The sequence below is a fragment of the Candida metapsilosis genome (genome assembly GCF_017655625.1).
Source record: "Candida metapsilosis strain BP57 chromosome Unknown scaffold1, whole genome shotgun sequence".
NCBI lineage: Eukaryota > Fungi > Ascomycota > Pichiomycetes > Serinales > Debaryomycetaceae > Lodderomyces > Lodderomyces metapsilosis.
The window spans coordinates 1,780,006-1,807,187 of NW_027138159.1; the positions used below are offsets into that span (position 1 = coordinate 1,780,006).

General features: G+C 37.6%; 9 protein-coding genes across 9 annotated transcripts; 2 read left to right on the top strand and 7 right to left on the bottom strand. All coding sequences in view use genetic code 12, as the record gives it.

Annotated features, from left to right (window-relative positions):
* Positions 1-126: 126 nt before the first annotated feature.
* DUR1,2 (bifunctional urea carboxylase/allophanate hydrolase) lies at positions 127-5,604 on the bottom strand (the record flags this gene model as incomplete). Its single annotated transcript, XM_067695193.1, has 1 exon — positions 127-5,604. The coding sequence occupies one exon, from the start codon at positions 5,602-5,604 to the stop codon at positions 127-129; it is 5,478 nt and encodes a 1,825-aa protein (XP_067550815.1).
* Positions 5,605-6,729: 1,125 nt separating this feature from the next.
* Positions 6,730-8,893, bottom strand: DUR3 (Dur3p; the record flags this gene model as incomplete). The annotated part of the gene is made up of 2 exons (XM_067695194.1): positions 6,730-8,056; positions 8,136-8,893. The coding sequence occupies 2 exons, from the start codon at positions 8,891-8,893 to the stop codon at positions 6,730-6,732; spliced, it is 2,085 nt and encodes a 694-aa protein (XP_067550816.1).
* Positions 8,894-10,438: 1,545 nt separating this feature from the next.
* ERG3 (C-5 sterol desaturase) lies at positions 10,439-11,659 on the bottom strand (the record flags this gene model as incomplete). The annotated part of the gene is made up of 1 exon (XM_067695195.1): positions 10,439-11,659. The coding sequence occupies one exon, from the start codon at positions 11,657-11,659 to the stop codon at positions 10,439-10,441; it is 1,221 nt and encodes a 406-aa protein (XP_067550817.1).
* A 1,367-nt stretch (positions 11,660-13,026) lies between these two features.
* I9W82_000794 (uncharacterized protein) lies at positions 13,027-15,720 on the bottom strand (the record flags this gene model as incomplete). The annotated part of the gene is made up of 1 exon (XM_067695196.1): positions 13,027-15,720. One exon carries the CDS (start codon positions 15,718-15,720, stop codon positions 13,027-13,029), a length of 2,694 nt encoding a protein of 897 aa, XP_067550818.1.
* Positions 15,721-17,084: 1,364 nt separating this feature from the next.
* On the bottom strand, positions 17,085-17,720 carry I9W82_000795 (uncharacterized protein; the record flags this gene model as incomplete). The annotated part of the gene is made up of 1 exon (XM_067695197.1): positions 17,085-17,720. One exon carries the CDS (start codon positions 17,718-17,720, stop codon positions 17,085-17,087), a length of 636 nt encoding a protein of 211 aa, XP_067550819.1.
* Positions 17,721-17,838: 118 nt separating this feature from the next.
* On the bottom strand, positions 17,839-19,971 carry I9W82_000796 (uncharacterized protein; the record flags this gene model as incomplete). Its single annotated transcript, XM_067695198.1, has 1 exon — positions 17,839-19,971. One exon carries the CDS (start codon positions 19,969-19,971, stop codon positions 17,839-17,841), a length of 2,133 nt encoding a protein of 710 aa, XP_067550820.1.
* Positions 19,972-20,633: 662 nt separating this feature from the next.
* Positions 20,634-22,739, top strand: TCO89 (Tco89p; the record flags this gene model as incomplete). The annotated part of the gene is made up of 1 exon (XM_067695199.1): positions 20,634-22,739. The coding sequence occupies one exon, from the start codon at positions 20,634-20,636 to the stop codon at positions 22,737-22,739; it is 2,106 nt and encodes a 701-aa protein (XP_067550821.1).
* Positions 22,740-23,312: 573 nt separating this feature from the next.
* SEC21 (coatomer subunit gamma) lies at positions 23,313-26,126 on the top strand (the record flags this gene model as incomplete). Its single annotated transcript, XM_067695200.1, has 1 exon — positions 23,313-26,126. One exon carries the CDS (start codon positions 23,313-23,315, stop codon positions 26,124-26,126), a length of 2,814 nt encoding a protein of 937 aa, XP_067550822.1.
* Positions 26,127-26,185: 59 nt separating this feature from the next.
* Positions 26,186-27,070, bottom strand: I9W82_000799 (uncharacterized protein; the record flags this gene model as incomplete). Its single annotated transcript, XM_067695201.1, has 1 exon — positions 26,186-27,070. The coding sequence occupies one exon, from the start codon at positions 27,068-27,070 to the stop codon at positions 26,186-26,188; it is 885 nt and encodes a 294-aa protein (XP_067550823.1).
* Between the last annotated feature and the right edge of the window lie 112 nt (positions 27,071-27,182).

A 27,182-nucleotide genomic window follows, 5' to 3' on the forward strand; every position in this document is an offset into this window, starting at 1 on the left:
CCTGTTTCAGTTGATTGTTGTCGTTCGATGTGGAATTTTTTTTTCTTTGGCCAAACGCGCAAAGCTCACTCTACAATGTGAATAGTTCTTCAAACAAATTCCTCTTATATTTACAAATCCTATCAACTATTCTATAACAACCACCAAATCACCCGCATCAACCATATCACCATTCTTGTGATAAATCTTTACAACTTCTCCCCCCTTTGGAGCATTAACCATCATTTCTGTCTTCATAGCTTCAACCACAATCAATGGTTGATCTTTATCAACTTTATCACCAACACTAACAAGACTTTTCCAGAACCTACCGGAATACTCCGAATAAACCATTTCGGCAGTTTCCTTAAACTTTTCATCCTCTTGCACCTTTGATCCAGTTTGTTCCAATTCACTATTTGAAATTTGAATCAATCTATTAAACTCCTCCATCTTTTCACCACCTTGTGATTGTTTAAACTGTTCAATAGATTCAGAATTTGCTTGTATCCATTGTAAATATTGTCCATGATCGAAAACTGAATCAATAATATCAACTTTAAACCTACCGACATTCATTTCCTCGGAAAACCTGTCAACTTCATCTTCACTAACTGGATAAAACTCAATTTGATCAAATGGAGACAACAACCATGGTTTATCAGTAGAGTGCTCACCAAGGGTCAATTTATCCCAAATTGGCACAGTTCTACCAACCAATTGGTATCCACCTGGTGACTCCATGGTATATATACACATATAATTACCACCAATACCAACAGTACCATTAGGTGTGTATGTTCTTGAAGGATTGTACTTTGTTCCCAACAATCTATGTCTTGGATCCAATGGAACAGCACATGGAGCACCAAGGAAAACATCACCCAACCCTAAAACCAAGAAACGAGCAGTGTACAACATATCCTTAACATCATGTCTCGTGATTCCATTAATGTTGGCTATAAAATCAACATTGTTTGGCAACCAAGGAGCTTCGCTTCTAATTGTTTCTTGATATCTCTTGACTGCATCCAAAGTCTTTTGGTCTTCAAAAGCCATTGGCAATCTGATAACTCTAGACTTGACTCTCCACTTGTTGACAAATACCATTTCCTTTTCATAAGCGACAAGAGTGTCCAATGCTTCTTGTTGAGTAATTTCATCGGTAAACTCAACCAAGACTGATCTTACACCAGGTGACAATTCGAAAATTCCCTTTGGTTTATACTCTTTAACCATTTCCACCAACTTGTGAATTCTGTAAGCTTTGTTCAAGTCCAAAATGTTTTCACCATATTCAACAAGAATATATCTGTCACCTGCTTGACGGTATGTGATCTTTGGAGCAGTTTCAGAAACTTGAATTTGACAAAGTACAGGAGTCTCTGGATGCACCAATCCATAACTTTCAACATCTCCCAATTCACCTTTCAAAAACTCAATGCTTGAATCTTGTTGACGTTTTAATTGTTTGGCAGAGTCATATGTAATTGGAATAAACTGAATTGATTCACCAGGCTTCACTTGACCAATCTTCCACAACTCTGCTTCTGCAACAACTGCTTCACAAACAAACCCTCCCAAACTTGGACCATCACAAGTCAATACAACTGGTTCATCACCGGTGAAATTAACTGCTCCCATGGAGTAAACGTAATCATGAGCGTTTGATGGGTGTAGACCAGCTTCACCACCATCAGATCTAGCCCACTTTGGCTTTGGACCGATTAATCTAACACCAAATCTGTTGGAATTGTAGTGAACTTTCCAAGTCGATGAAAAGAACTCAGCCACTGATTCTGGCTTAAAGAAGTCGGGAGATCCATGAGGACCACAAGTGACACCAATTTGCCAGACTTTGTTGTCGTAATTGGGGATAAGTGATGATGGGATTGATGCTGGTTTGGAAACTGGTGCAGGCAATGTGCAGCTGGAAATCTCTGGTTGTCCCAAAAATAAGACGTCCCCAAATTTCAATACTCTTCCATTGTAACCTCCCAAGTTACCCAATGCAAATGTCGATCTTGAACCCAAGTACTCAACAACATCAACACCGCCTCTGATTGCCAAATAAGCACGACATCCAGTTGTCAACTTGCCAATGGATAAAGTATCACCACTCTTAATTTCAATTGGTTCCCATTGGGAAACTTGCTTGTCATTCACTTCAACTGGTGCTTGACCTCCTGTAACTGCCACAACACATTCTTGATGAAACAATATCTTGGGCCCATTAAGAGTGATTTCCAAACCAGGGGCAGTACTATGATTCCCAACTATTCTGTTTGCAAGTCTAAATGAGTATTGATCCATACATCCCGAAGGTGGAACACCAATGTTCCAGTATCCTCTTCTACCGGGGTAATCTTGAACGGTAGTGTAAGCACCAGGACTGAGAATTTCAATAGCATGAGGCTTGTATTCATAGGTATCTAAAACCTTTGTAGCTACTCTAGCCTCTTCAAACATTTTGGAATTGGCAATCGAACGAAGGTAATCAACATTGGTGATACATCCATAAACAACAGTTTCATCCAAAGCTTGACGCAATTTTTTTAATGCATCATTTCTATCCTTACCATGAACAATAATCTTTGCCAATGTTGGATCATATTCTGCTGAAACAACAGTACCCTTTTGCACCCATGTATCAACTCTGGCCCATTTAGGGAATTTAACTTCGGTTAATTGACCTGGTGATGGTTTGAACCCTTTGGCTGGATTTTCAGCATACAATCTAGCTTCCATTGATGCTCCTTTGACTTCAACTTTTTGACTAAAATCTGGTGGCGTATCTGCAGCAATCAAGAGCATCCATTCAACCAAGTCCAAACCAGTTACCATTTCAGTAATGGGGTGTTCAACTTGCAATCTTGCATTCACTTCAAGAAAGTAGAATTCATCTCTTTTTGGATCATAAATGTACTCAACGGTACCAGCACATTTATAGTTCATTGAAGAGCCCAAACTTTCAGCAGCTTTTCTCATTTTTTGACGAGTAGCTTCAGGCAAATCAGGAGCTGGAGTTTCTTCAATAATCTTTTGATTTCTCCTCTGCAAAGAGCAATCTCTTTCACCAACAGCAATGGCACGACCATAACCATCACCCAACATTTGAATCTCCACATGTCTAGCGTTTTCAACAAAACGTTCAAGAAAGACTCCAGAATCACCAAAGTATGACAACCCTTGATGCTGAACAGTTTCAAAGACTCTCTCGATATCGGCCTCTGAATCAACTTTTTGCAAACCTATACCACCACCACCGGCAGTGGATTTAACCATAACTGGATATTCCAATTTAGCGGCAATTTCCCTAGCTTCCTTGGCATCTTTAACCAATCCTGATCCAGGAACTAATGGCACGCCAGCTTTTTCAGCAATTTCACGTGCTGAGTGTTTCAAACCCAACAATCTAATGGCATCTCCAGATGGTCCAACAAAGACGATACCTTCTTTACCACAACGGTCAGAAAAGTCGGCATTTTCAGACAAGAATCCGTATCCAGGAATAATAGCTTCAGCTCCTGATTCTTTAGCTGCGTTTATAACCTTGTCAATGTCAATGTAAGTTTGTGCAGCTGTCGTACCATGTAATGGAATTGCCACGTCAGCAGTAGTTACGTGTTCAGCATACTTGTCGGGATCTGAATAGATGGCAATAGATTTGATACCCAATTTCTTTAAAGTCTTGTTTATACGCACAGCAATTTCACCTCTGTTGGCAACCAAGACTGAATTGAATGGTTTCTTGAATTTTCTCGATTCGGCAGCAAGATGGTCTTGATATTTTTTCCATCCACCATAGATTGAGATATCCACTGTACCTGGTGCATTGTAGCCAGATTCCTCACAAATGAAGGATTTGACCCATTCACCGGATTTTAATTCAGCAGATCCAATTCCCAATGGTTCAGGAACAAAATTGATGAAAGTTCCAAAGTTTTCCTTCGGTATGGAATAAATTTCAACTGCAATATGAACGCCACCTTCTGCAACTCTTCTTAAGCCTGGCTTGGCAACTGGGCCAGTCTTTGGCAATGCGTATAACTTGTAGTTTTCTGATGTGACTGTTGATTCAACAAATCTTGCATCTACCTTCTCCAATTGCCAGTGTAATTGAAATCCTTTCAAGTGAGCACCAACAACTGCCAACTTTACTTGTTCAGAAGCATCAGTTTTAGGAACATTTGGAAGCAACTCTTCAGAAATAGTTGATTCAATCAACTTGTCTTTCAAAGCACCATAAAAGAATGGTACTGTCTTTGTGTACGACTCCATGTATCGACTTGCCAAATCCAACAATGCATAATCATTGAATTTATGAGACAATAAAGTAATACCAAATGGTTGGCCATCTTGTCTGAACCCAGCTGGGATGGCCAATGCTGACATATCTGCCAAGTTGACAAAGTTTGTATAAGTTCCTTGGCATGAATTGACTTTAATTGGTTCAGCAAGAACTTCTTCAATTTTTGGATTTAATGGAGCAGTTGGAACAATAATCGCATCAATATCTTTTAACAACCTCTTCACTTTTTGTAAAATTCTTTGTCTCTTGTACTCAAATTCAAAGCATTGAGCAGCAGAATAGTTTTCACCGCCTTTGATAATATTAAGGACGGTAGGATCCAAATCTTTTGCAGGTGGATTTGTAGCTAAAAAGTCACGTACAGCAACAAATCTTTCCGTTACCCATGGACCTTCATATAAACATCTGGCCAATTCAAGCAACGGTTCAATGTCTAATGACACCAATTCGGCACCAACATTGTTTGCAAATATTTCAACTGCTTTGTTGTATAATCCCGGATTTTCAGTCTCACCACACCAGATCAAGTTTGTGGGTACAACTATTCTAGGCTTTTTTGAAAATTTCAATAACGGGTTCGATGGCATCTCTCTTGAGTATTCATCATTTTCACCATCTTCCTTAGCCATGATTTCAAATGTTATTTGAGCATCTTGTAAAGTGGTTGAGAATATGGAGACACAATCTAATGATTTACATGCTGGAACCACTCCACAGCATGAGAATACACCCTTTGTAGGTTTCAATCCGATAATATTGTTTAAAGCGGCTGGGACTCTACCTGAACCTGCGGTATCAGTCCCCAATGCAATTGGTACAATTCCTCTAGCAACAACCGAAGCCGATCCAGCTGAAGATCCACCACTAACATACTCCTCATTGAATGTGTTTGGAGTTATACCATATGGTGATCTAGTTCCCACCAAACCAGTCGCAAATTGATCCAAGTTTGTTTTTCCTATTATAATTGCACCAGCATCTCGTAACAACTTCACAGTTGTAGCATCCTTTTCCGGTTTGTAAGCAAAGGAAGGACAAGCCGCAGTTGTTTCAAATCCTTTAGCGTCAATGTTATCCTTGACGGCTATTGGGACTCCATATAATGGGAGAGATGTTTTATTGGCTTTTGATTGTAAAAAGTTCCATTGATGAGCTAAATCTTCGACTGTGGCTAATGAAATCCATGCTGGATCTTCTGGTGCTGCTTTCTGTGATTTAAGAAGATTAGTTAATAATCTGAGTGACTCTTGTGGTGTTGATTTGTAATGTGCTTTCTTCCAGTCCTCGACTGTCCATCCTAATGTAGAGGCCATTTTTGTAGTAAGCGGTTATTGAAGAATTGTGGAGATGATTTTTTCGAGGCACTTGAGGCAATCATCTTTTATATATATATATATAGCCCTTGTATATGGACTTTCGATAATCAAGCGGCATTTTCCGGTATTAAGAACCAAGTGAAAAAATTACATTGTATTGGTTAATAAGGATAAGAGTAGTTTTTGTGTAATAAGCCACCTGATAAGAAAGAAAAATTAAAAAAAAAAAAAAAAAGAAATGTCTCCCTAAAACGACAGTTTAGCGCGAAGAGTGCGCAGTAGTAGTAGTAGTAGTACATTGACGTATTAAATGTCGCAGAGCTTTTCTTAGCCGATAAGCATAAAAAATGTCGTACGAAAAACGACCAAAAACTTCGGCCCATTGGATGTGGCGAAATGCCAAACCAAAAGAAGAATAGTTAATAAAACCCTCATTGATTACGATTAAATGAAATGGTGACGACACCGCTCGTACATGTTCCTACTTTAATCAATTCGAGGCAAGAGTGGTTTGAGTTGGTTTCGGATATATCCGTAAGCACCATACCTTGCCAGTTTACAAATTCATCGACTGTAACCTCTACAAGTATAAAAGTTTACCTCTAGTGAAGTTGTAGCGGAATAAAGTATTAAGTTTCCAAGAAATCTGTTTAACCTTTTTTTACATGCATAATTAGTGTTATGCACCGATAAGGGCACACTATCAGGCCAAGACTTCCAAGGGCTATTGATAAGAGATGAGAAACGTTTTCTTACCTATCTGATATAATCTCTCTCTACTGGTAGAAAAAAAGTTAGAATTGTTTACGCACGTGAGTATATAAAACTATTTTCTGAATTGAAACAATCTTATTGGAGCTTGATAAGAGAAAGAAAACAAAATAATTTTAAATTTTTTTTTATTTCTTGCGGCCCGGAAATTAAATCCGCAATGAAAATGATTTTGTGGTATCAGGCATGTGCTGCTTTAGTTTTACTACTAGTCTTGAAGCTAGTACTGTAGTCAGAAGCGCTTACAGGTCCAGGCTCCCTTGGTACATAGCAAAATCACTATTACGAAAACCGCCTCTTTAAAAAGACTAATTTATTAATACACACACACGTAAAGATACTTTATAACTCTTACTTCTTTTCATCAGACAACTCATCATCTATTTTACCATAATTCATCTCAATTGCTCTACCATCAACAACCTGTGGATTAGATAATTGCGCAATCACCTGTGATTGAACTGCATGCAACTCTTCTGGATGTTGATTTTGCCATTCTCTTAACTTATAAGTTTGTCCCGTCAAATCCCAATAGATTCCTCTTCCGGTGTGGAAAAGACTATGTCTTCCTTCCCATACGGGGTACACAATAACTTGGAAAACAGTATACCAGATCCAAATGAAAAACACCACAACCCAACCAGTGAAGAATTTCCGTGAAAAGATGTATTTGCTTCCGTATAATGGCATTGGCCATATGACTAGTAAACTTACCGTCAAGAATAGACACACAGCAACACACCTTTTGAATGCACGGTGTAAAGTCTCTTGCTCCTTGGTGTAGTTTTCTCTTTGCTCTTCCACCAACTGACTAGCCATCACTGTAATTTGTGATTTCACAGGAGCCAATTTCTCATCATCATTGAAATTGTCTGATTTTGTTGCCTCCATCAACTCTTCATCTTCATCAACACGAGTGATTCTCGTCTCCAATAGCCGCCAATTGAAATTTTGGGGTTTGAAAATGAGGGTAAACACAGGAACCGTAATCAATGGGAACAATAAAGCAACAACATTTCCTGTCAACATTGAATCATCTTCAAACAAATTGTCATATGAAATAGTACCAAACTTAGTCTTGCATACAACCAACCATGCCATAATAGCCAAAGCAGTAGCAATTGGTGGAGTGAATGTAGCCGCATGCCAATTCTGCTTAGCTGACAAAATCGTCATCGCTGAACTCAAGACAGCACCACCGATTATAATCCCCATCAATTCATACAAGAATCCCATTGACACATTGGCATAGTAAAGACCAATGGCAAATCCAGCCATAGCATAAGCAAAAACAGCACATGAGATATGAGAAATGAAAATCAATTTTTTACCACTAGCATTGGGGTTGATGTAAGTTCTGTAGATATCATAAGTGGTGATGGTTGACACGGCAATCAATTCGGATGACATTGCACTGGTAACTGCCATATAAATCATAATCAAAGCTAAAACAGCACCACCTTTGCCAAGTAAAGCTGAGGCAGCGTTGGGTAATACTAAACCAGCTGCAACTTCATCGCTAGTCATTGGTCTTCCTAATGGCCAATAATCAGTATGTTCCAATGCCAAAGCAGCAAATCCTAAAGTCAATGAGCAGAATGCTGGAATAGGAAGCCATGCCAATGATCCCAAGATGTAACCTTTGTAAGCAGAAACTGGATGGATCAGCAGCAAACGCCTTATTAAAATAACCATTATCCAAGAAAACAGTTCCGAAGTTACCAACAATATTAATGACAAAAAAGATACCACCTGACTTGGAGTTGAACGTTAAAAATGAGCCATCATGGTTGCCTTCAACTGGTTTTGTGTCTGCCAACTTCATAATCATGTCCCAAACTACTCCAGGTGATCCTAGCTTATGATTTGTGGCCCATGTGCTGAAAGCAAATATGATGATAATGGTAACCATAATGACAGTATGGGCATAATCAGTCAAGATTGTTGCCTTCAACCCACCAAATACCGAATACACAGTTGGAGAAAGACCAATTAATAAACATGCAGCAACTGGGTGCATACCAGTCAAGTCACGAACGGTGGCTGAACCACCACTTAACAACATGGCAGTAACCAAAATATTTGTAGCAAGACCCCAGAAGATGTATATAATGTGGGTCACGGTACCATACCTTGCACGAACAATTTCCAAATAGGTTCTAGCCAGTGGTGCTCTTTCTTTAGCTTTGATGGCCAAGGAAGCAAACAATGTAATTTGAACAGTGGCACCAAAAGCATAACTGCATGATCCAAAAATACCATTCTTGTAAGCTTGTGTGGTTGAAGTTAACAATGTAGCTGCCCACGTCCACGATGAAACAACAGCAGCACTGATTAAACCAGACTTGACTGACCTACCAGCGGTAGCAAATTCTTCGGCGGTGATGATTTCTTTGTTGTATCTTTTTAATAGGTAAGTGGTAAGTATCATACCGAAAGCAAATACGGCACCCAATCCAACTAGGATTGCATAACCGGCACTTTGAGGTAATGGAATAAATGTGGTGTCAGTCATTGGTGGAGTGTGAGGAGAGTGAAAAATCTGCAAAAAAATCTTGAAATGTGTAGACATGATTGATCTATTTATAGACTCTCATCTCAATCTTATTGTTTCAGCTTTATTGTCTCACACATGGCGCTAGTGGTGTGATGAGGGAGCTTATCTGGGTTGTTGAAATTGGCTGCAACAATTAACAATTTGTTTTTTTTTTTTTTTTTATTTTCGTCTATTTCTTATCTCCTTGTAATTAAAAGATAACAAAAACAGCATTGTACAGGACATTTACAAACTGGTAAGCAGATAGCACATGAAAGAGTCTCTGCAAAATATCCTAAGTCTAGATTAAGCTCGCCTCGTAATTGTGTACTGATATGATAAAAGTCTGGGGTACAATTGATAATTTTCATATTCTTTAGCATTGAATTGCAAAATTGTTATTGCAAAGCCGTACAGATTTGAAGAACCACTTTCCAATTCTGAAAATATGCAATGTCAACTGACGTAGTAAGTTACTCTCTGATAGCGTACTTCTTGCTAGCCAATTAAAATTCCTTTTTTTCCAAGTGTAAGGCAATTTAATTTTTTTTTTTGATCTTCTAATCAATCACACCCCCCTCATAATCAAAACTACAAAACTACAAACCTCTCTTAACAGGAAATGTCCCACTGATAAGACACAAAAATCATTTAACAATGTTCTGTGTTATTACACGACTCACTTGTGATTGGATAATCAATCAATAGATAAACGTTCTGTGTAACTAAAAGAACACATAACAATTAGCTGAAATTATGAGGCGAATTGCCCGTTGAATTGACACATTTCTACTCCTGCATGGAAGGAGATCTATGAGAGAGTGCGATCAATCAACGAAGGCGACCTGCCCTGCCGTGCGATGAGCTATATACATCAGCAGCCACAAATACTCTTGATAACATTTTGAATTGAGTCGTGAGTCTTCTCTGAATTTTTATTTAATTTACGGCCCGGAACAGCTCATAACCACTTTTTTCGCCTCTCCCTTATCAAGACATACTTGTAGTATATTAGACTCAAGATCAGCAGGATATTTGTATATGATCTTTTAAAAATAGGATCCATTAATTGTATTTTACGGGCCTGATTGAAGTAATCTTGATAAGGGTCTTTAAAGGTCATTTCAAAATGTGCGATGTAAATTGTCTATCGATATATTACAACTTTTTGCTCCTAATTTGTTGCGAAACTTTCTAAAAAACAAAGGTTTTGTGGAGTAAAGGTTACTCCATTTAAACAGAAAATCAGTGCATGTCTTCTCAAAAAAAGGTTATGTAGAATGTCCATTAAAACAGTTGCACACAGTTTGTATATAAAAAAATAAAGTAGATAAAACTAACTCTCTCCAAATTGTCTCTATGAACCCATATAGAGGTTATATCATGAAATTAAAAATAAAAAAATAGTAATAAATTGTCCATCATCGTATCCCTTTTCTTCCTTCCCAGTTAAATTAATTCGTTTCGTTGCCATTTCAAAAAAGCAAAATAGTCTCATTGATAAAGATACTACATCGTCTCCGTCTAAGACGATGCATATTCTCTATCGTCAACTTTACCTTCCACTTCATTTCTAATTTCCTCCATTTGAGTAACTTGTTGCTTCCATTCACGTTTCTCCCTTTCTTCATCAGTTTCTTTAATAAAGAAGGAATCATCTGGTCTTCTATAAGATCTTCCGATTCTGTCCCACAATGTAGTGAATTGTCCATAATTGTAGTTGAAATATAAATGATGTACAGTATGACAAGCAGTTCCATTAACTACTGGATCATTACTCATGTAATTTCCATCATGAATCATAACAGTCCAGAAATTGACAAAGGTAAACAATCCCAAGTACAAAACTTTATGTAATGGGAATAAGAATGGATAAATATGGTACGGTAAACTTTGAATCCAGCCATCAACAGGGTGGAAAGCATGTGAAGCAAATGGTGTGCAAACAATCCATTTATGGTGAGGTTTATGTAATACCTTGTAAACTGCAGGCCAGTGTAACCATCTATGAGCAAAATAAATCAAACAATCGGTAAACAAAATAAACATTGGTATTTGCATCAAGACAAATTTCCAACCACCAGTACATTCATTGATATCAAAATAAAGACGAGAAAATCCATTGAGTTCCAAAAGGAAAAATGGGTTGGTCAAAGCAACCATGACAGGAATAGCTGTCATTGCACGATGAATCTCTAACCACATTTGGTTCTTCAAGTATCTTGGATGATTGAAAATTCTCCTATCGAAAACAAATACATAACTCAAGTAAGCAACAGTCAAGTATAGTAACCAACCAAAGAGGGTAGTGATGGCTAATATACTCAATGCTTCTCTGAAAAGATTTGATCTTGCCAATAAGGAGCTTGAAAAGTATTCACCAGCAGGCAAGAATGATGGTTTATATCCATAAATATCTGATTTGCTTTGAAAACTCATGATTTTGGCCCACAAGAAAGCTGGTAAATTAGCAGCATTGATACTAGTGCTATTGAATTGATAGTTTAAGGAATTTGCCACTGATGAAGCTGCTGCTGCTGCTGTACCGTTTCCAAATACAGCGTTATCAAGTGGTTCATATCCACTGACTGCGCTCGTTGGGAAAAACTGCGATACCTTTGATGAAACTTGTTGAATTACTGGTGAATTTTGAATAAATTGGTCAACTGCACCACCTCTTGGTAAGGCTTTAGCATAAAGCTTGTCAAGAATGTAGTAGTCACAGACTTCTAATACGATATCCATGTTGTTTTATAGAAAAACGTGGGTTTGAAAAAAATAAAAATAAAATGTAAAAAAAAAGGTAATAAAGTGAAGTAGCTGAAATTGAAGTACCAAGTAGCAGTAGTAGTTGCAATAACAGTGACTGTAGTGGTAGGTTGCTATGAAGCTATGAGTATAAAGAAGCGAGTGTTCCAAACAGGTGGTTAAATAAATAATAAATAAAAAGCGGCTTTTTCCAAATGTTTTTATTAGTTTTCTTCTCTTCGTATAGAAAAAAAAAAAAAATAAAAAATAAAAAAATAGATTTTATAAAAATGTAAACGAGATGAAATCCGATGATCGATGAAGTCTTTAATTGGCTGTGGGAATTGTACACAATTTTTCAATGCTTTAGATATTACCTCAGCTTTTTGTATCTGGGAACCGTTATATAGCAAGAGTAATCAGAATTTACTTCAAACACCGGTCTTTTGCCCCGGTTATATAATACCTTTTTCTGGCGGTTAAGTATACTTTTGCGTTTACGATAGGGTGATTTTTTTTTTGTTGTTCCATAGAAATTGTGTCAAAGTAAGAAAAAACGCGTGTTGTTGTATGTACTGCGAGATTAAATAGTGGGATGATTGTTGAAAAAGTGTTGGATTTCGTTACCTATACGAAGAAAGTGAGCTGCGGGATACGTATAAGACGCTTGTCGTTAATCATGGATGCCAAGTTGATACAAGCAAACATAGCCCATGGGACTGAAACGACGTAGTAAACTTTACAATAGATTCTTAACGGATCTTAGCAAATGATTGGGAACTAAACAAAGCCGTTTTAGGGACATTGCTACTCAATTGGTAAGACACAATGACGTTGTGTAGATCTCTGTATTCCTTTCTTTCTCTCTCTCCTATCTTTTGATTCAATTGCGATCTAGAATGAGTACTGTATTTGAGTTTTGTGTACGTGTGTGTCTCATATGCATCTCGTTCCCGGAAAAAAAGAAAGGGCACGTGTTTTACACTAAACGATGAGAAACGACATCGGAACACCAGCTCCTTGTTGAAACCAAGGAGAATGAATGCAGTTGTATTAAGGCACAATTAGGGGCTATTGTCTAGTCATTCTCTAACACACTCCACTGCTGCAGCATCTACATTTCGGACTAGACCTGAGAAGCTTCTTTAAATCATATGTTTTTCCTTTTTTACCTTCACAACTTCTATACGACGAGAAAAGAGTAGTTTATCTTTGTGTAACATTGTGCTACGGAGATTGCAAAACAGGAGTTAACGCATCCACGTCTCGATAAAGTCGTCTCTGCTCCATAAGGGGACACTACAAGCGAGAGGTAGTATAAATAATATCCAATCACATTACACAGCTACAGTAACAGTCTCTATTTACAATAGGTCTAATAGATCAGCATTGATACCACTGGTGTTGGCACTACTATTCCTGGATTGAGGTGGTGACGTTGTACTGGATCTATTAGGTACCAAAGTTCCTCCAGTGGGTGCCAACACTGATGAATTGAACCCTGGTGGGTAATTATTGCCCGCATGGAATGAACTGGTAACTGGTTTCTCATTACTATTTGGACTAAGTGGCGTCGTAGGCAAACTCTTCATCTTATCTGCTTCTGATGTCCAGTTGATCTTTTTACCAGATCTGCTCTTGGTATTGACAGCATTAGCCAGTTGGAAATCGTCAAAATCATCATCATCCACCTCATCATGGTAGGCTGGTCTATCATAGGTACTTTTCAATCCATCAAATAAGTTGGACGTGGCTGTTTTATTTTCATTTGTTGCTCCAAATCGTAATGGAGTGGATTGTGTCAAGTTTATTGGTGTGGGTCTTGAGGCTGAAGTTGTTGGCTTGGATCTGGTAGGTTTTAACGCAGTCAGTCTACTTGACGTTGGTCTTGTTGAACTGGAATTTTTCCTCGTTGGTTGCATAACTTGACTCTTTGGCGCAGCTTCAGGCTTCTCGGGCTCCTTTATAGCTTGAGACTCTAGTAATGTTTCAAAATTAGGCTTTCCGGTTTGTCTTGGTCCAGTTCCAGTGGCAGCTCTACCATTCATGTGTCTTTCGGGTAATTGGGCCAACTTCTTCTCCGTCATTGCTTTTTGTATCTTATTGATAATTGTCATAAACGACCTAAATTCCTTTTGGTCGCAATCAATACACTCAAACGAGAATGTATAACTTTGAGGTATGATTGAATCAACAAGCATTTTCAAATCCAAATTCATATCTTCACTCAACACAATTCTTTCAAAAAATTTGAGGATCCGTATGACAATCTCCTCCTCTCTATTCTTTAGCGATTTAGTCACAGGGAGAAACTGCTCATTAATGATGATTTTATCAATGGCTTTAGCGTCAACAAATTTTTCAAAGGTGTTTAAAATCTTCAACTTGGTGGAAAACACCGAAGTTGCTTGAAAGATTTTCATCAATAATGGAAACATGGTGTTTTTCATGTATGAAAATTCAATCTTATCAACAAACTTTGGAATATAGTCTAGGAAAGTTTCTTGAAGTTCAATTTGAACTTCTTTTTGATCTTGTTCTTTAGCTGCCAAGGTGAAAACTAGATCCAAAATTGTCTTTATAAAACTCATAAATTGTTTATCATTGGTTTTTTCTTGCAAAACATTCAAATTCTTTATCAAAGTTAATCTGGTCTTGACAGAAGCATTGATAAGTTTTGTAAATGTTTTCAATTTCTTACTCTTGGCTTCATCTTTGAACACAACATCATAAACTTTCTCCAGTAGTGATGAACTGTCCTTTAACAACACGTTATAAACTCTATCTTGGAAAGTTAAACCTGACATTGATTTCGAAATCACCATCACCAACTCCAACGATAGCGAAATTAATTCATCAACATTTGGATCTATGGCGACAGTGTCATCCAACACAGTCAATTCATTAATTAACTGGCCAATCAACAATGGCAATATCTTCAGTGATCTAAAAGCTGATGGAAATTGACTAATCAAGTCACTTTGTGTTGTAGGGTCAAATTTCAATAAGCCTCTCATAAACACCAATTTCTCATCAATTGTCTTTGTTGTAAACTCATCAATAAACCACATAGCTTTAATTATGGTACCGTTGAAGAAATCTGAATCTATAAATTGGTCTAATCTCATTCTGTCGTATGGGTACCGAGCTAGCAATTGAGGAAATAAGGGATACAACTTTTCTGGAACTTTCTTCAAAATATACCTCAACTCACTTGGACTTCCTCGATGACTATAAAACTTTGATTCAAATTTGCGAAACTCATGCTTGTAATCTTGTATGCTATTGGTATCTTGTAAATGAATCAACAGATCACATTCATCATAATTGTATAAATAAAATATCAACATTCCAAATGACCAAATATCATTGGCAAAATCCAACTTGGGTTGAGGATCAACAATCAACTCTGGTGCGGTATAGTTCAAGTTTAAGTTGGCAAATGGAATAAAAGATGACGTATTCATGATGTAAAAATTGTCTCGTTCTTGAGGTGATATCTCATTAAGATTCTTTAGAAACGCAAATCCCGCTAATTTCCAATCACCTTGATTATTGATAAATATTGACGATGGTTGAATATTTAAATGAATTATATTACACTGGCTGTGGATAAATTGTAGCCCCTTGGCTACTTGTAACAACCCCTTTTGAATCGACAACTCATCCAAGTCCTTTTGAGACGCGGTATTCAAGTTACTTGCAACAGATTCAGTAACAATAATAAACTTTGTCTTTGTCTCCTCTAATGGTTCAAGAGTTGTCAATACTTGAGGATGTCTTAGTTTATTCAACTGATGCACTTCAAATTTGACCAACTCATAACATTCTTTAATCACTTTCTTAGGACTACTATTTGCAGCTAGGGATGACATTTGACACATTCGATGAACTTGTGCCTCAAATTTCAGCTTATCAAATATGAAAACCGAAACTATTCTGCTGGTTGACTTGTGTTTTGCAGGGTAGACCGTCCATGGTTCACTAACAAATGATGGGTTATCCAGAACATTGTAAGTTGCTCTTATCCCAGTTTTGAAACCTAAACTGCTCAACATTGTTGCTTTGTGAGAGTGGGAAATGCGATTGGGGTTTAGGTTTTTGAAAAGCCTCTATTATATATGCGTTGTCACCAAAATTAGAAAACGATTTCGGAAATTTTCGCTTGTCGGAATTTGGAGCTTAGCGACACTGATATGTAGGAGCAAATAGATCAATGGAATAGAGGATAAATGAGATAGCATATGTATGATAAAGCTACAGTGAATTGTGCTCTATACACTCAATAAAAAAGAAAATCGAAGAATATAACTAGTCATAGTGAAGTAGTTTGTTTGAAGTGTGTCTATTGATGAAGAAGGAGTTAAATGAAACAAACAAACAACAAAAAAAAAAACACTCCACTTTCAATTACATCTTTATACAGAATTTTCAAATCCTTGTGGTAACACGTTGAAATTTGAGTAACCTAAAGGGCTTAATAAACCCCATTCAGTACATCAGATGCATCATGTACCTATTTTTAAGTTTCATGACCTGGGACATCATTAGTTGTGGGGAGTATAGTGGGAATTACATTTCACAAATAGTGTGGACCAGGAGAAATTATTTTGGAATCTGATTTACTGACATGGGTTGTGCATATTTTTTTAAAGTCGATAAATTTAGTCAATCTAATGGTTGAAAACTTTTGCATGTGTTTATTTCAGTGCCTGCAAAGTCGTCGTATGAAGGCTTATTTTATTTCCATCGATGTGAAACGGGCCGATCGTGTCTGCGTGGACTCTTTCGTATAGTTCTGTCGTCTCGTTGACAGCAACCCAATAAGCTAAGTCTTGTGCTTAAAATGAAAGCTCCGTGAATGTGGTATCCTTTCTATTCATTAATTGTATGAGCACTATGATGGAGGGACAGAGGGTCATTATTGCTAAGCTTAAACTCCGCATTGCGTGGTAAAGAGACTGCACTGATACCTTCCGAACTCCGTTGATACCTTTGGGCTGAACATTTTCAAAGAAATTGTCAAACATTGCTGTTTGCTTGATTGTTTTCGTGAGAATGCTCGTTTGCTCAATGGTGTCTTTTACAACACAGTACCGCTGGAAAAGAGCAACATTGGTTTAGACCAACGGTGTTCTTAACCAGTGAGTACTCCTGTTTGATTTGCGCCGTAGCAAATTTGTTGAGGACCAGTTCCCGCTGGGCTCAGTATTGATTAATAATCCCATTTCGATGGTTGAATTCTTTTAGTTAATTTAATATATGTAAATTTTGTTGTTGTAAAATCTTATCCCTACTGTATTAATCTCTACATCACGATGTCCACAGTCGGACTTCAACTAAAGAATATATCTCCATTCTCTCATTCCGCTATAAACGAATCATTCTACCTTAGCGCACGAAAAGTCGCCATGGACTAACCTCATACCATCGGATTGAATGAACCTGAATTATAAGTGGGGTCTTTCGAAGGTATGTAAACAGAAGTTTCTCCGCCAAATCCTCCACCTCCTCTTCCTCTGCCTCTATACCCACCTCTGAAATTTCCCCTAAAGCCTCCTCCACCTCTGCCTCTGTAACCTCCACGGCCTCTTCCTCTATACCCACCTCTATCATACTCTTGACCATTTGCAGCAGCAAGAGCAGCCTCTTGGGCAGCTTGACCACCATGTTTACCTCTGCCAAATTGTCTCCCTTCTCTAAAGCCCGGATCTAAATCAATTGATATGCTTTGACTATCGAGAATAGTCGATTGCAAATACTTCATAGCATTAAGCGCACCTTGTTCGGTTCTGTAAATGACAAAGCAAAACCCACATGGAGTCAATTTATTTCGATCTAATCCCATGATGATTTTGTCTATGGCGCCACATTTCATAAACAACTCATGTATTTGTTCTTCAGTGGTGAAATGAGATAGGTTTCCCACGTATACGGTACGTGAAGTCATTGCTCTTTCAAGTTCAGCATAGTTGTGTCTTGCCTTTCGTATCAAGTACTGTGATGGCTTATCGAGCCTTTCGGCTGAATTGTTGAAGTTATTTTCTAGCAAATCCATTGCTGTTTTGAAGCTTGAAGAGTAACTTGCACTTCAGTCGAATTTTTTTTTTTTTTTTTTTGTGATGGTTTGACAACTTGACATTTACAATTAACGTATTGCTATTAACTAGATCTACTTAACTTTGACATTTAATGTTATTATCAGAATAAAAGTTGATGAAACAATTGTTATCATTGAAGCAAACACTGCTCAACTTGCCCTCTTTTGGAGTGGAGCAATTTGGAGTCAATGGACTCAATCTATACTTGAGATCCATAAATTTTTGATTAAAAGCAACATCACTAGTGTTCCATAATGGTTTAGCAACATAATTGTGCCAAAACGTACCATTCAATGGAGCATCCTCTGGCCAAGTGTGATCTGGATCGTAAAGATCTCTAGCACTGTATTCTACTTCCCATTCAGGCTCATCACCACCATTGGTGAATGTCAAATTCAATTGAGTGTAGTAGTTATATGCGTTGATGATGTTGAAACTTTCATGTTCGACCTCATACCACTTCCATGAAGGGTTAAAGTTTGTGTATGGAGTAACAGATTGAGCTACCCACGACATGTTAATCACATCCTCAGCAACAGCGTCAGCAGCAGTAGCATTGTTAGAATACAAAATTGAAAATTGATCTCTATGTGTATGTCCGTAGAATAAATTTGCAACCGTGTATGGAGAAAACCTCTCAATGATTTTACCAAAAATTCTTGATTGAATTGGCAAGACATCATAATTGTTTGGAGGAATATGAGCCATAATCCACACTCTCTGCCCTTTTTGCTCGGACTCCACCAACTCATCAATGAGAAATTTCCAGTTTCCAAACAAGTCAGGACTTGTTGTTTGATCGATATATGCCCATAAATTGTCAGCATAATATGTGTTTGAATTCAAAGCAATCACCTTTAAGCCTCTGTTTGTAACATATGAGAATCCGGTGTAGTGATGCTTTAAATCATTGGCATCTTTTTCATCAAACCATTCATTGTTGATCCATAAATTGACCATATCATCAATGTTGTATTGGTAAGAGTTGTTTCTGTCAAATTGTAATGGAGCGACTTGTGCATAAGGAAACGAGTCGTGGTTACCCAAAGAAGGCATGATGGTGATGTTGTTCAAGAAATGTTTGATCAAGTTGAATGCAGTCACTTCTGACTGCTTGGTGACGTTGGGGGTTGCATGTACACCATCGTGATCAACCAAATCTCCGGTGAATAAAACAAATTCAAAGTTCTTTTCTTGGTGAAGCTTTGCAATTTCAACCAAAGAGTTGTTCATGAGTAATTCGGGCGAGTCAGCAAGGTATGCTCCAAAACTTGTTGCTGGTGCATTTTGCCAATTGTAACCACGGTATTTAGGGAAATCATAGTATTCACCTTTGACATATTGGTTATTTTCATCATAACGAGCATCAGGGTAGAAGGAAAAGTCAAATGTTTCAATAAATGGATCGAGGTTTTTGTAATATTGAGTAAAGTTGTAATCCTTACCTGGGAGTTGCTTATTGTAGGATTCAGGCAAAGCACATGGGTACTCGGTACAATTTGACTCGGCACCCAATTCATACCTAGGTTGAATATGGAAATCAGTCACATGAACAACATTAAACTTTTCACTATTATTTTTATACTCTGGGGGATTATAATGCTCTGGTTTCTTCTCTGGCCACCAACTTTCAATATCAAACAATTCTTGTACGTCAGGAGTTTCTGGCAACTTACAAGCTTTGCCCCCTTTGAAGTAGCAGTAGTATTCCAAATCCAAATCACTAGAAACATTGAAATGCTTGATAACTTGAAGAAAATCGTTATCAAAAAAGTTAACACTAGTACCAGAAGTAATACCCGAATCATATTTATCATTGAAAGCTTCAAAGTTTGCTGAATGAGTGGTGACGAAAAACTCCTCATAGTAGCATGAATCTGCATAGTAAGCGTTATTGGTGCAGTCCTTAAACAAAAGTAATGTAACCAAGTGTTCCTGTTCTGGGTATTCTTCAACCAATGACTTTGCATATTTGATTCTGTTTTTACACTTATCACACTTGGATCCAGTTGCATCGGTCAAATTCTTGATATGGTAATTGATAAAGTCAATCTCTGGGGCTGGAAGGTTGAGGAAAATGTCATTGGTAATATCGTCCCTAGATCTCTTGGCAATGAGCTGGCGTTGAAGACTGCTGTGTCCTGGGATAATTTGTGCCAATGCACAGATAACTAAAGCAAAGATTGAGATTACTTGTGATGCCACCATTGTTGATGGAAATCGCATTGTCAAACCATTTTAAGCCAAATGCACCCCATTTTATAGTCCATTATTGTTATTGTTTCACACTTGTGCTTCTCCAATGATAAGATGCACATGTGGGCCCCCATGCAAATTAATTACGAACTAATTTTGACAAAACAATGGGAATTTCAATCGGGTTTAATTTTTTTCACGTTTGTACTTAAGTGATTCCGCATTTCGCAACCTTAATCTCAAACAATTGGTGTGGCACAAATTTTAATAACCCACACGTGGTCTCTCCAAGGAATTGACTCTAATTAACCTCTATTTTGAACCCTATTGTCTTTCAAAAGCCATGCATTCGTAGTGATTGTTCTGATATACGAGCTTTCATTGTGTTCAATACTTTCCGCCTATTCCGAAGCAAAACGACTCGATCACTTCTATTGATTAGGTACTCGCTCACATTCCCTCACTTTAAACTGTAGGGTCGAAGCAGCTAAATCCTCAGCAATCTTCACTTTAAATGGATGTGAAAATAAATTTACTTCCCCACATCACATGAAAATCACGTGCTCGGTGTTCAATCTCCGAGCCTCCTCATTGTTTCTCACACAACAAAAATATTCCCACAAGTGTGAACACCGAAGCTAACAGCACATCTTTTCACTCAATACATCAATAGCATGACAGAGGAAGATAGAAGAGCTGATAAAGATGTTGGATCTTCCCAATCACGATCCCCTTCGTCTGAATCTGATAGTTCTAATTCTTCAAGAGGACACAACAAAGTCAATCAAATTGCGGCACAGCTACGACCTTCGTTACATGGAACAGGGCGATCAGTCTCATCCTCAAACATATCAGTGAATACTTCTAATCTTGCATCTCATCGGAAACCGCATCCGTCTAGACTTAAATCACATAATAGGTCATTGTCGCATAATAAATTACTCAACAAGTTGTCAACATCAAGTACACCAGTAACCGTTAGACCGAACTTGAATCGATCCAAATCCACTGATGGGTTAACAAAAGGAGGACGGCATGCAAACGCAATGAAGAGAAACAATAGATCATTTACAAAGCTAACCGGTTTGCAACCCTTGACCAAGACTGTTTCTAATCATTCTGTTAAATCAAACAAGTCAAACTCATCGCTTAAGGGTCTAGGAGGACCTTCCACCACAGGAGGTATTAAACCCAGTGCACGTAAAGGAATAGCAACTTTGAATTTAGGTGATGATGATAAAGAATATGAGGATGTTGATGAGCCTCCAGATGAAAGCGATTTAGTTGCACCCCAACCTGAAAGATTTGATAGTCAAGACACAGTATCCACTACGCATCTGAATTCAGATCAAAATATTCCAAGTCTATACGAACAGATCAACAGAATACTTCCAGATCCCACACCTGAAAGCGAAGTTGCATATGATAAACATCCGAAACTTGATGTTGTGGAAGAGGGAAAAACTATCGATGACAAGGAAACGGGTAACCCCAAAAGACCTGGCTTAATTTCGTCGGTGCAGAGCTCAACTGATGATATCACCAAAAACAATAACCTTTATGGAAGTTCGTTGCTTTTATCTCAATCAACGGGTGTAGTCAGAAAAATTGAGCCAGATCATGCAAAAATCACCGAGATTTATCCTCAAACTCAAAATTCAAGCGGCTTACAACAGCCAGAGTCTGTCAGTGGGATTTCGTTCAAAGCAAATCCCATGGAAGCTGTTAATAACAACATTGCCAAGCCAGTGACTACTAACCAAAACGTGAGCCAAAATAACTCCTATCAACCAGATCAAACTATTTTCTCCAATCTACAAAGGACAAATAACCAACTTATGCAAAGTAAGAATAATGGTGAGCGTGTTCCTGACTTGAGGCCCGCTCAACCTGTTGTAAGCAAGGCCAATCCATTGAATAATGGTGCCAATAATTATAGCGAGTTTCTTCGAAGTGCATCTTCTTCCTCCGACCTGCAACATGGAGCGAAAAACATTGAAACTAGAACACAACAGAAGCTTTGGTTGCAGAGAGAAAATTCACTTTTGGATGTTACCAACATGGATCCTTCAAGAAGGTCCAATTTTTCCAACTTATCATTGAACAATTTAATGTTTTCGCATAATTACAATCAAAGTCATTCAAGTGGACAGTGGCCAAGTAACCCAAATTCATATCAAGGTCAACATGGTATTTCATCAGCACTTGCTCCCTTGACGCCAGTTACTCCTGGTCCGGTACAAGGGGTACCAGGATTCAACAATGGAGCACTTACTCCAGAAAGAGGTATGTCTAGTGTCAATGTAAATGGTTTGCTCCACGTGGTTCAGAATGCCCACCAAAATTCAATCCAATCAAGAACCGAATTTGAGCGACTCAACCGAGAATATCTCAATGTGAGAAGACATTTAAACCCCGTTGGTGAAAGCTTGAATAGACTACAGAATATCAGTGGCGATCAAAGCGAGCTTAAAGTTGCCAAGTCAAAGAAACGACCTGAAAGTGGCAACACTAATGCAAATACATTTGAAGAATATGCACCTTCATTCCACGCAAGACAAGCAGAAACTATGGGAACAGTTAACAAGATTTGGCAAGATGCCATTTTGTGGACATTATCATCGTCTAGAGTAGGGTCTTTTTCGCAAGAGAATGCAACAAATCAACAGATGCACCCACCAGTACATAGAATGTCATCCTTTGGACAAAATCCACCCCACAACAAGCAACTCTCACATCAATCAAGTCGAGGGGCGAAGCTTGCTCAGTCAAATACTTAAATGAACTATTTTATTGTTTTAAATGTATATACATGAATATAGAAAAAAAAGTTTGTCTCCTTCGGAAAAGCATCTAACCTTGTCTTTGCTTATGTTTTCCATTTGATTTGCAGTAAACGTATACTCTTCCCTTTCTCTTTACTAAATAGCAGTCCTTGCAAAATTTCTTGACCGATGTTCTCACTTTGAAAGTTCTAAATGGTTGGTACAAAGCACCTATGGTAGCAGGAGATATTAGCTTTGGAGTAACATTAAACAATGGTCTAATAGGAGATGGAGCAAACAGCTGCCTTATGATGTTTGTGAATGGTAACATGCTCTTTGTCTGAAGCTATTAGCTATAACTATCTGTTTTGAAGGTTGATTGAAAATTTCGTTACATTCCTCAGTTTCTCTTTCATTTGGTTAATAGTACATAGTACACGACCTTTTTTCAGAAAAATTCTTTTTTTTCTACACGTACCACTAATTTCAACACAACAACAGAAAACAACAGACCAGACACCCAAATCAAATCAAATCCAAAGACACTCTTGCCAATCATATATCTGACACTAGACCTTACCATCCGCAATGTCTACACTGTCATACAAAAAGCAAGATGCTTATGCAATGACATCCAATGTCCCAGATAAGATGGCTGTTTTCCAAGAATGTCTTCAACAGTTTAATGCTACACCAGTGAATGCAAAAAAATGCAGACAATTGTTGGCTAAATTGCTTAGATTGATCTACAATGGAGAAGAATTACCAGCTCAAGAATCAACTACATTGTTTTTCTCCATCTCCAAATTGTTCCAACACAAGGATCAGTCATTGAGACAATTGGTTTACTTGACTATCAAGGAATTGTCATCTACTTCCGATGATATATTGATGGTTACTTCTTCAATCATGAAGGATATCCAAGGTGGTGATGCAATTTATAAACCCAATGCAATTCGTACGTTATCAAAGGTTTTAGATCCAACTACTGTCAATGCAGCAGAAAGATTATACAAGAATGCCATTGTTGATAAGAATCCAATCATTTCTTCTGCTGCATTGGTCTCATCGTATAACTTGTTACCTCATGCAAAAGAAGTGGTCAAGAGGTTTAGCAATGAGACTATGGAGACTATCCAATCGTATAAATCTTTTCCTCCCACTCAATTCCAATTACATGAGTACTATGGTAATGCTACTTCTAATTTACCATCCACTTCTTTCATGTATCAATATCATGCATTGGGATTGATTTACCAATTGAGAAGCCATGATAAAATCGCATTGATGAAGTTGGTTACAACCTTGTCTGAAGGATCATCTTTGAAAAATTCATTGTCTGTTATCCAGTTGATTAGGTATATCAACAAGATTCTAGTTGACGATGAGGCATTGTTTTCCCAATTGTACCCAGTTTTAGCTGGCTTTTTGAAACACAAGTCAGATATGGTGGAGTTGGAGGCTAGTAAAGCCTTGATAAACTTGCAACACTTGTTGAAAGATGACCAATATATGCAAATAGTCACCACTTTACAGAAATTATTGGGTGTCCCCAGAACTGCCACAAGATTTGCAGCAATCAGATTGATCAATAAAATTTCCATCAAACACCCAGAAAAGGTATTGGTTGTCAATTTAGAATTGGAGAGTTTAATCAATGATTCAAATCGTTCTGTGTCTACATTGGCCATCACAACATTGTTAAAGACAATGGGATCCGGTACTACTGAAAGCTCAACTGGAGGAGAAAATGTAGATCGATTGATTTCCAAAATGACCTCCCTTATGGATGAAATTACTGAAGATTTCAAAATTGTCATTATTGAAGCTATTGAAAACTTGGCTTTGAAATTCCCATCAAAACATAAGAAATTGGTTTCATTTTTGACTGATTTGTTGAGGGACGATGGATCTCTTGAATTGAAGACTGCCATTGTTGATGCTTTGTTTGACTTGATTAAATTTTTACCAAATGAAGGTGCTAAGCAATTGATTTTGATGAATTTGTGTGAGTTTATTGAAGATTGTGAATTTACTGAATTGTCAGTTCGTATCTTGCATTTGTTGGGAGATGAAGGTCCAACCACTTCCAATCCTTCTTATTACATTAGACATATTTACAACAGATTAGTGCTTGAAAACTCTATAATCAGAGCTTCAGCAGTTATCGCGTTGGCTAAATTTGCTGCAGTCTGTGGTGGTGATGTATCTAGAAACATTGTCATTTTGTTGACCAGATGTTTGAATGATGTTGATGATGAAGTTAGAGACAGAGCTGCGATTTCATTAAACTTTATCAATCACAAGAAGAAAAAATTGATTGTTAGTGATTCAAGATATGACTTGTCAGCATTGGAACACAAACTTGTCAATTATTTAAGTGACAAGGAGAACTTTAATGAAAAGTTTGATATATCTGAAGTACCATTTATCACCGCAGAAGAGTTGAAATCAATTGAATATAATAGGAAATTGAACAAGTTGGAGCGTTCTTCTGATGATAGTACTGAAGCTAGTGAAGGGGCCAAGAAGAAGGACAAGTCAGAAGAGAGATCGGATAACAATGCTAGTGATTTACTAAAACAACAAGAGTATGCACAAGATCTCTCAGCTATTTCTGGTTTCGAACTGTATGGTAAATTGACAAAATCATCCATGACTCCATTGTACCTTACTGATAAAGAGAATGAGATTGTTGTTAGTGTTGTCAAGCACTTGTTTGTTGAGTCGCAAAAGTTGGTTTTACAATACAATATCAACAATACATTGCCACATACCGTATTGCAAGATATTTCAGTTATTGCTCAGCCAGACAATGAACTTTATCAAGAAGAGTTGATTGTTACATTACCAGAATTGAAACCAAATGAAACAGGTGTTGTTTACGTTTCCTTTAGTACACCATCATTGGATGATGAAGAGCTTTTATCAGCATTTGGAAACACTGTCGCTTATACCAACCGAGATGTTGACGAAGATGGTCAAATTGACCCTTCAGACGATGGATGGTCTGATGAATATCAAATTGATGATTTGGTGTTGTATGCTGGTGATTACGTTAACCCACTCTATAATTCAAACTTCTCTGCCGTGTTTGATCAATTACCAGCCTCTGAAGAAGGTAACTCCACTGGTTATATTGTTAATGTTGACAATTTGGAGAATGCTGTGAATAAGTTGAGATCCAGCTTGAATATGATGGCATTGGATGGTTCTGATTATGTACCAAGTGATACAAACTCACATACTTTGAAGTTGTTGGGTAAAGATGTATGGGGTGGTAAAGTTGGTGTTTCTATTAGATTGGCCAAGACTGGGGGTAAGATTGTTGGTCGTAGTGAAGTAAGAACTGAAACTGAGAATTTTGCAAGTGTTGTTGCTGCTAGTATATACGATTCGTGATAGAGGAAAAGAATAAAAGAACAATTGTATCTATTGATAAATGCTATAACTATCTCTATTTAAGCTTTAGGTAAACCTCTATTATCCTTTCGACTAGCCTTCATGTGCTTATATAGCAACCCACCACTGAAATATACACCTAATGCAGCCAAGAATATAAACAAAAAGATCCAAGCAGCCGCCATATTATTTGCTTTAGCAGCCGTAGGACAAGCATGATGACTCTTGACTTCAAAGAAAAATGTACAATCATTTGCACTTCCCACATATGAAACCGTTGCTTTAGCTGACATTTCACGATCACAAGTAAATGTCAAAATGGTTGATTTTCGTAATCTAGCTCCCGTGGTTGAATCACGAGCGTTGCAAAATGAACCATTCTCATAAGTCAATGTCAATTTACGACCTCTGAATACAGGATGAGATGAGTATTCGCCCATAGATACATATTTATTTGTTTTAGGGTCAATGTAATAAGCGCCAATCATGGTTGAGTTTACACTATCTTGAATTTCACTGACTTCATTGTGTGCTTGTTTAAATGGGTTTGAACATATACCAATGGTGTAGTTTTTGCCTGAATCATAACCACGAGATTTCCAAGGCATTGCTTTATTTTCATTTCCCAAAGCTGATAATCCTCGTAAATCAATGAATCCTTGGTTTAATGGGTTCTTGATGGTGCATGGATCAGGTATGTCTTCTTTTGATTCGTCGTCATTGTCAACCTTTTGTTTATCTTGACTCGATGTTTGTGAATTCGGGCTGTTTGATTTAGTTTCGCCTGGTGTTGTGAATGTGAAATGGCTTATTGAGTCGAATATGTGATTTGATTTATCATACAACGATGTGTCTGATTTGGATCTTTCTAGAATAGTTATACAAATGATGAGTAGTAGGGTTATGGCGGGTATTATTGCACGTCTGAGTAACTTTGACAACATTAAGGCAAGTTTGGGAGAATAATAAATAAGTTGTAAAGCGAGTGAATATGTAGGTAAGACTGTCTTGTGGTATCTAATAGTAAGTGTATCTGAATGTAAAAGAATTCTAGAA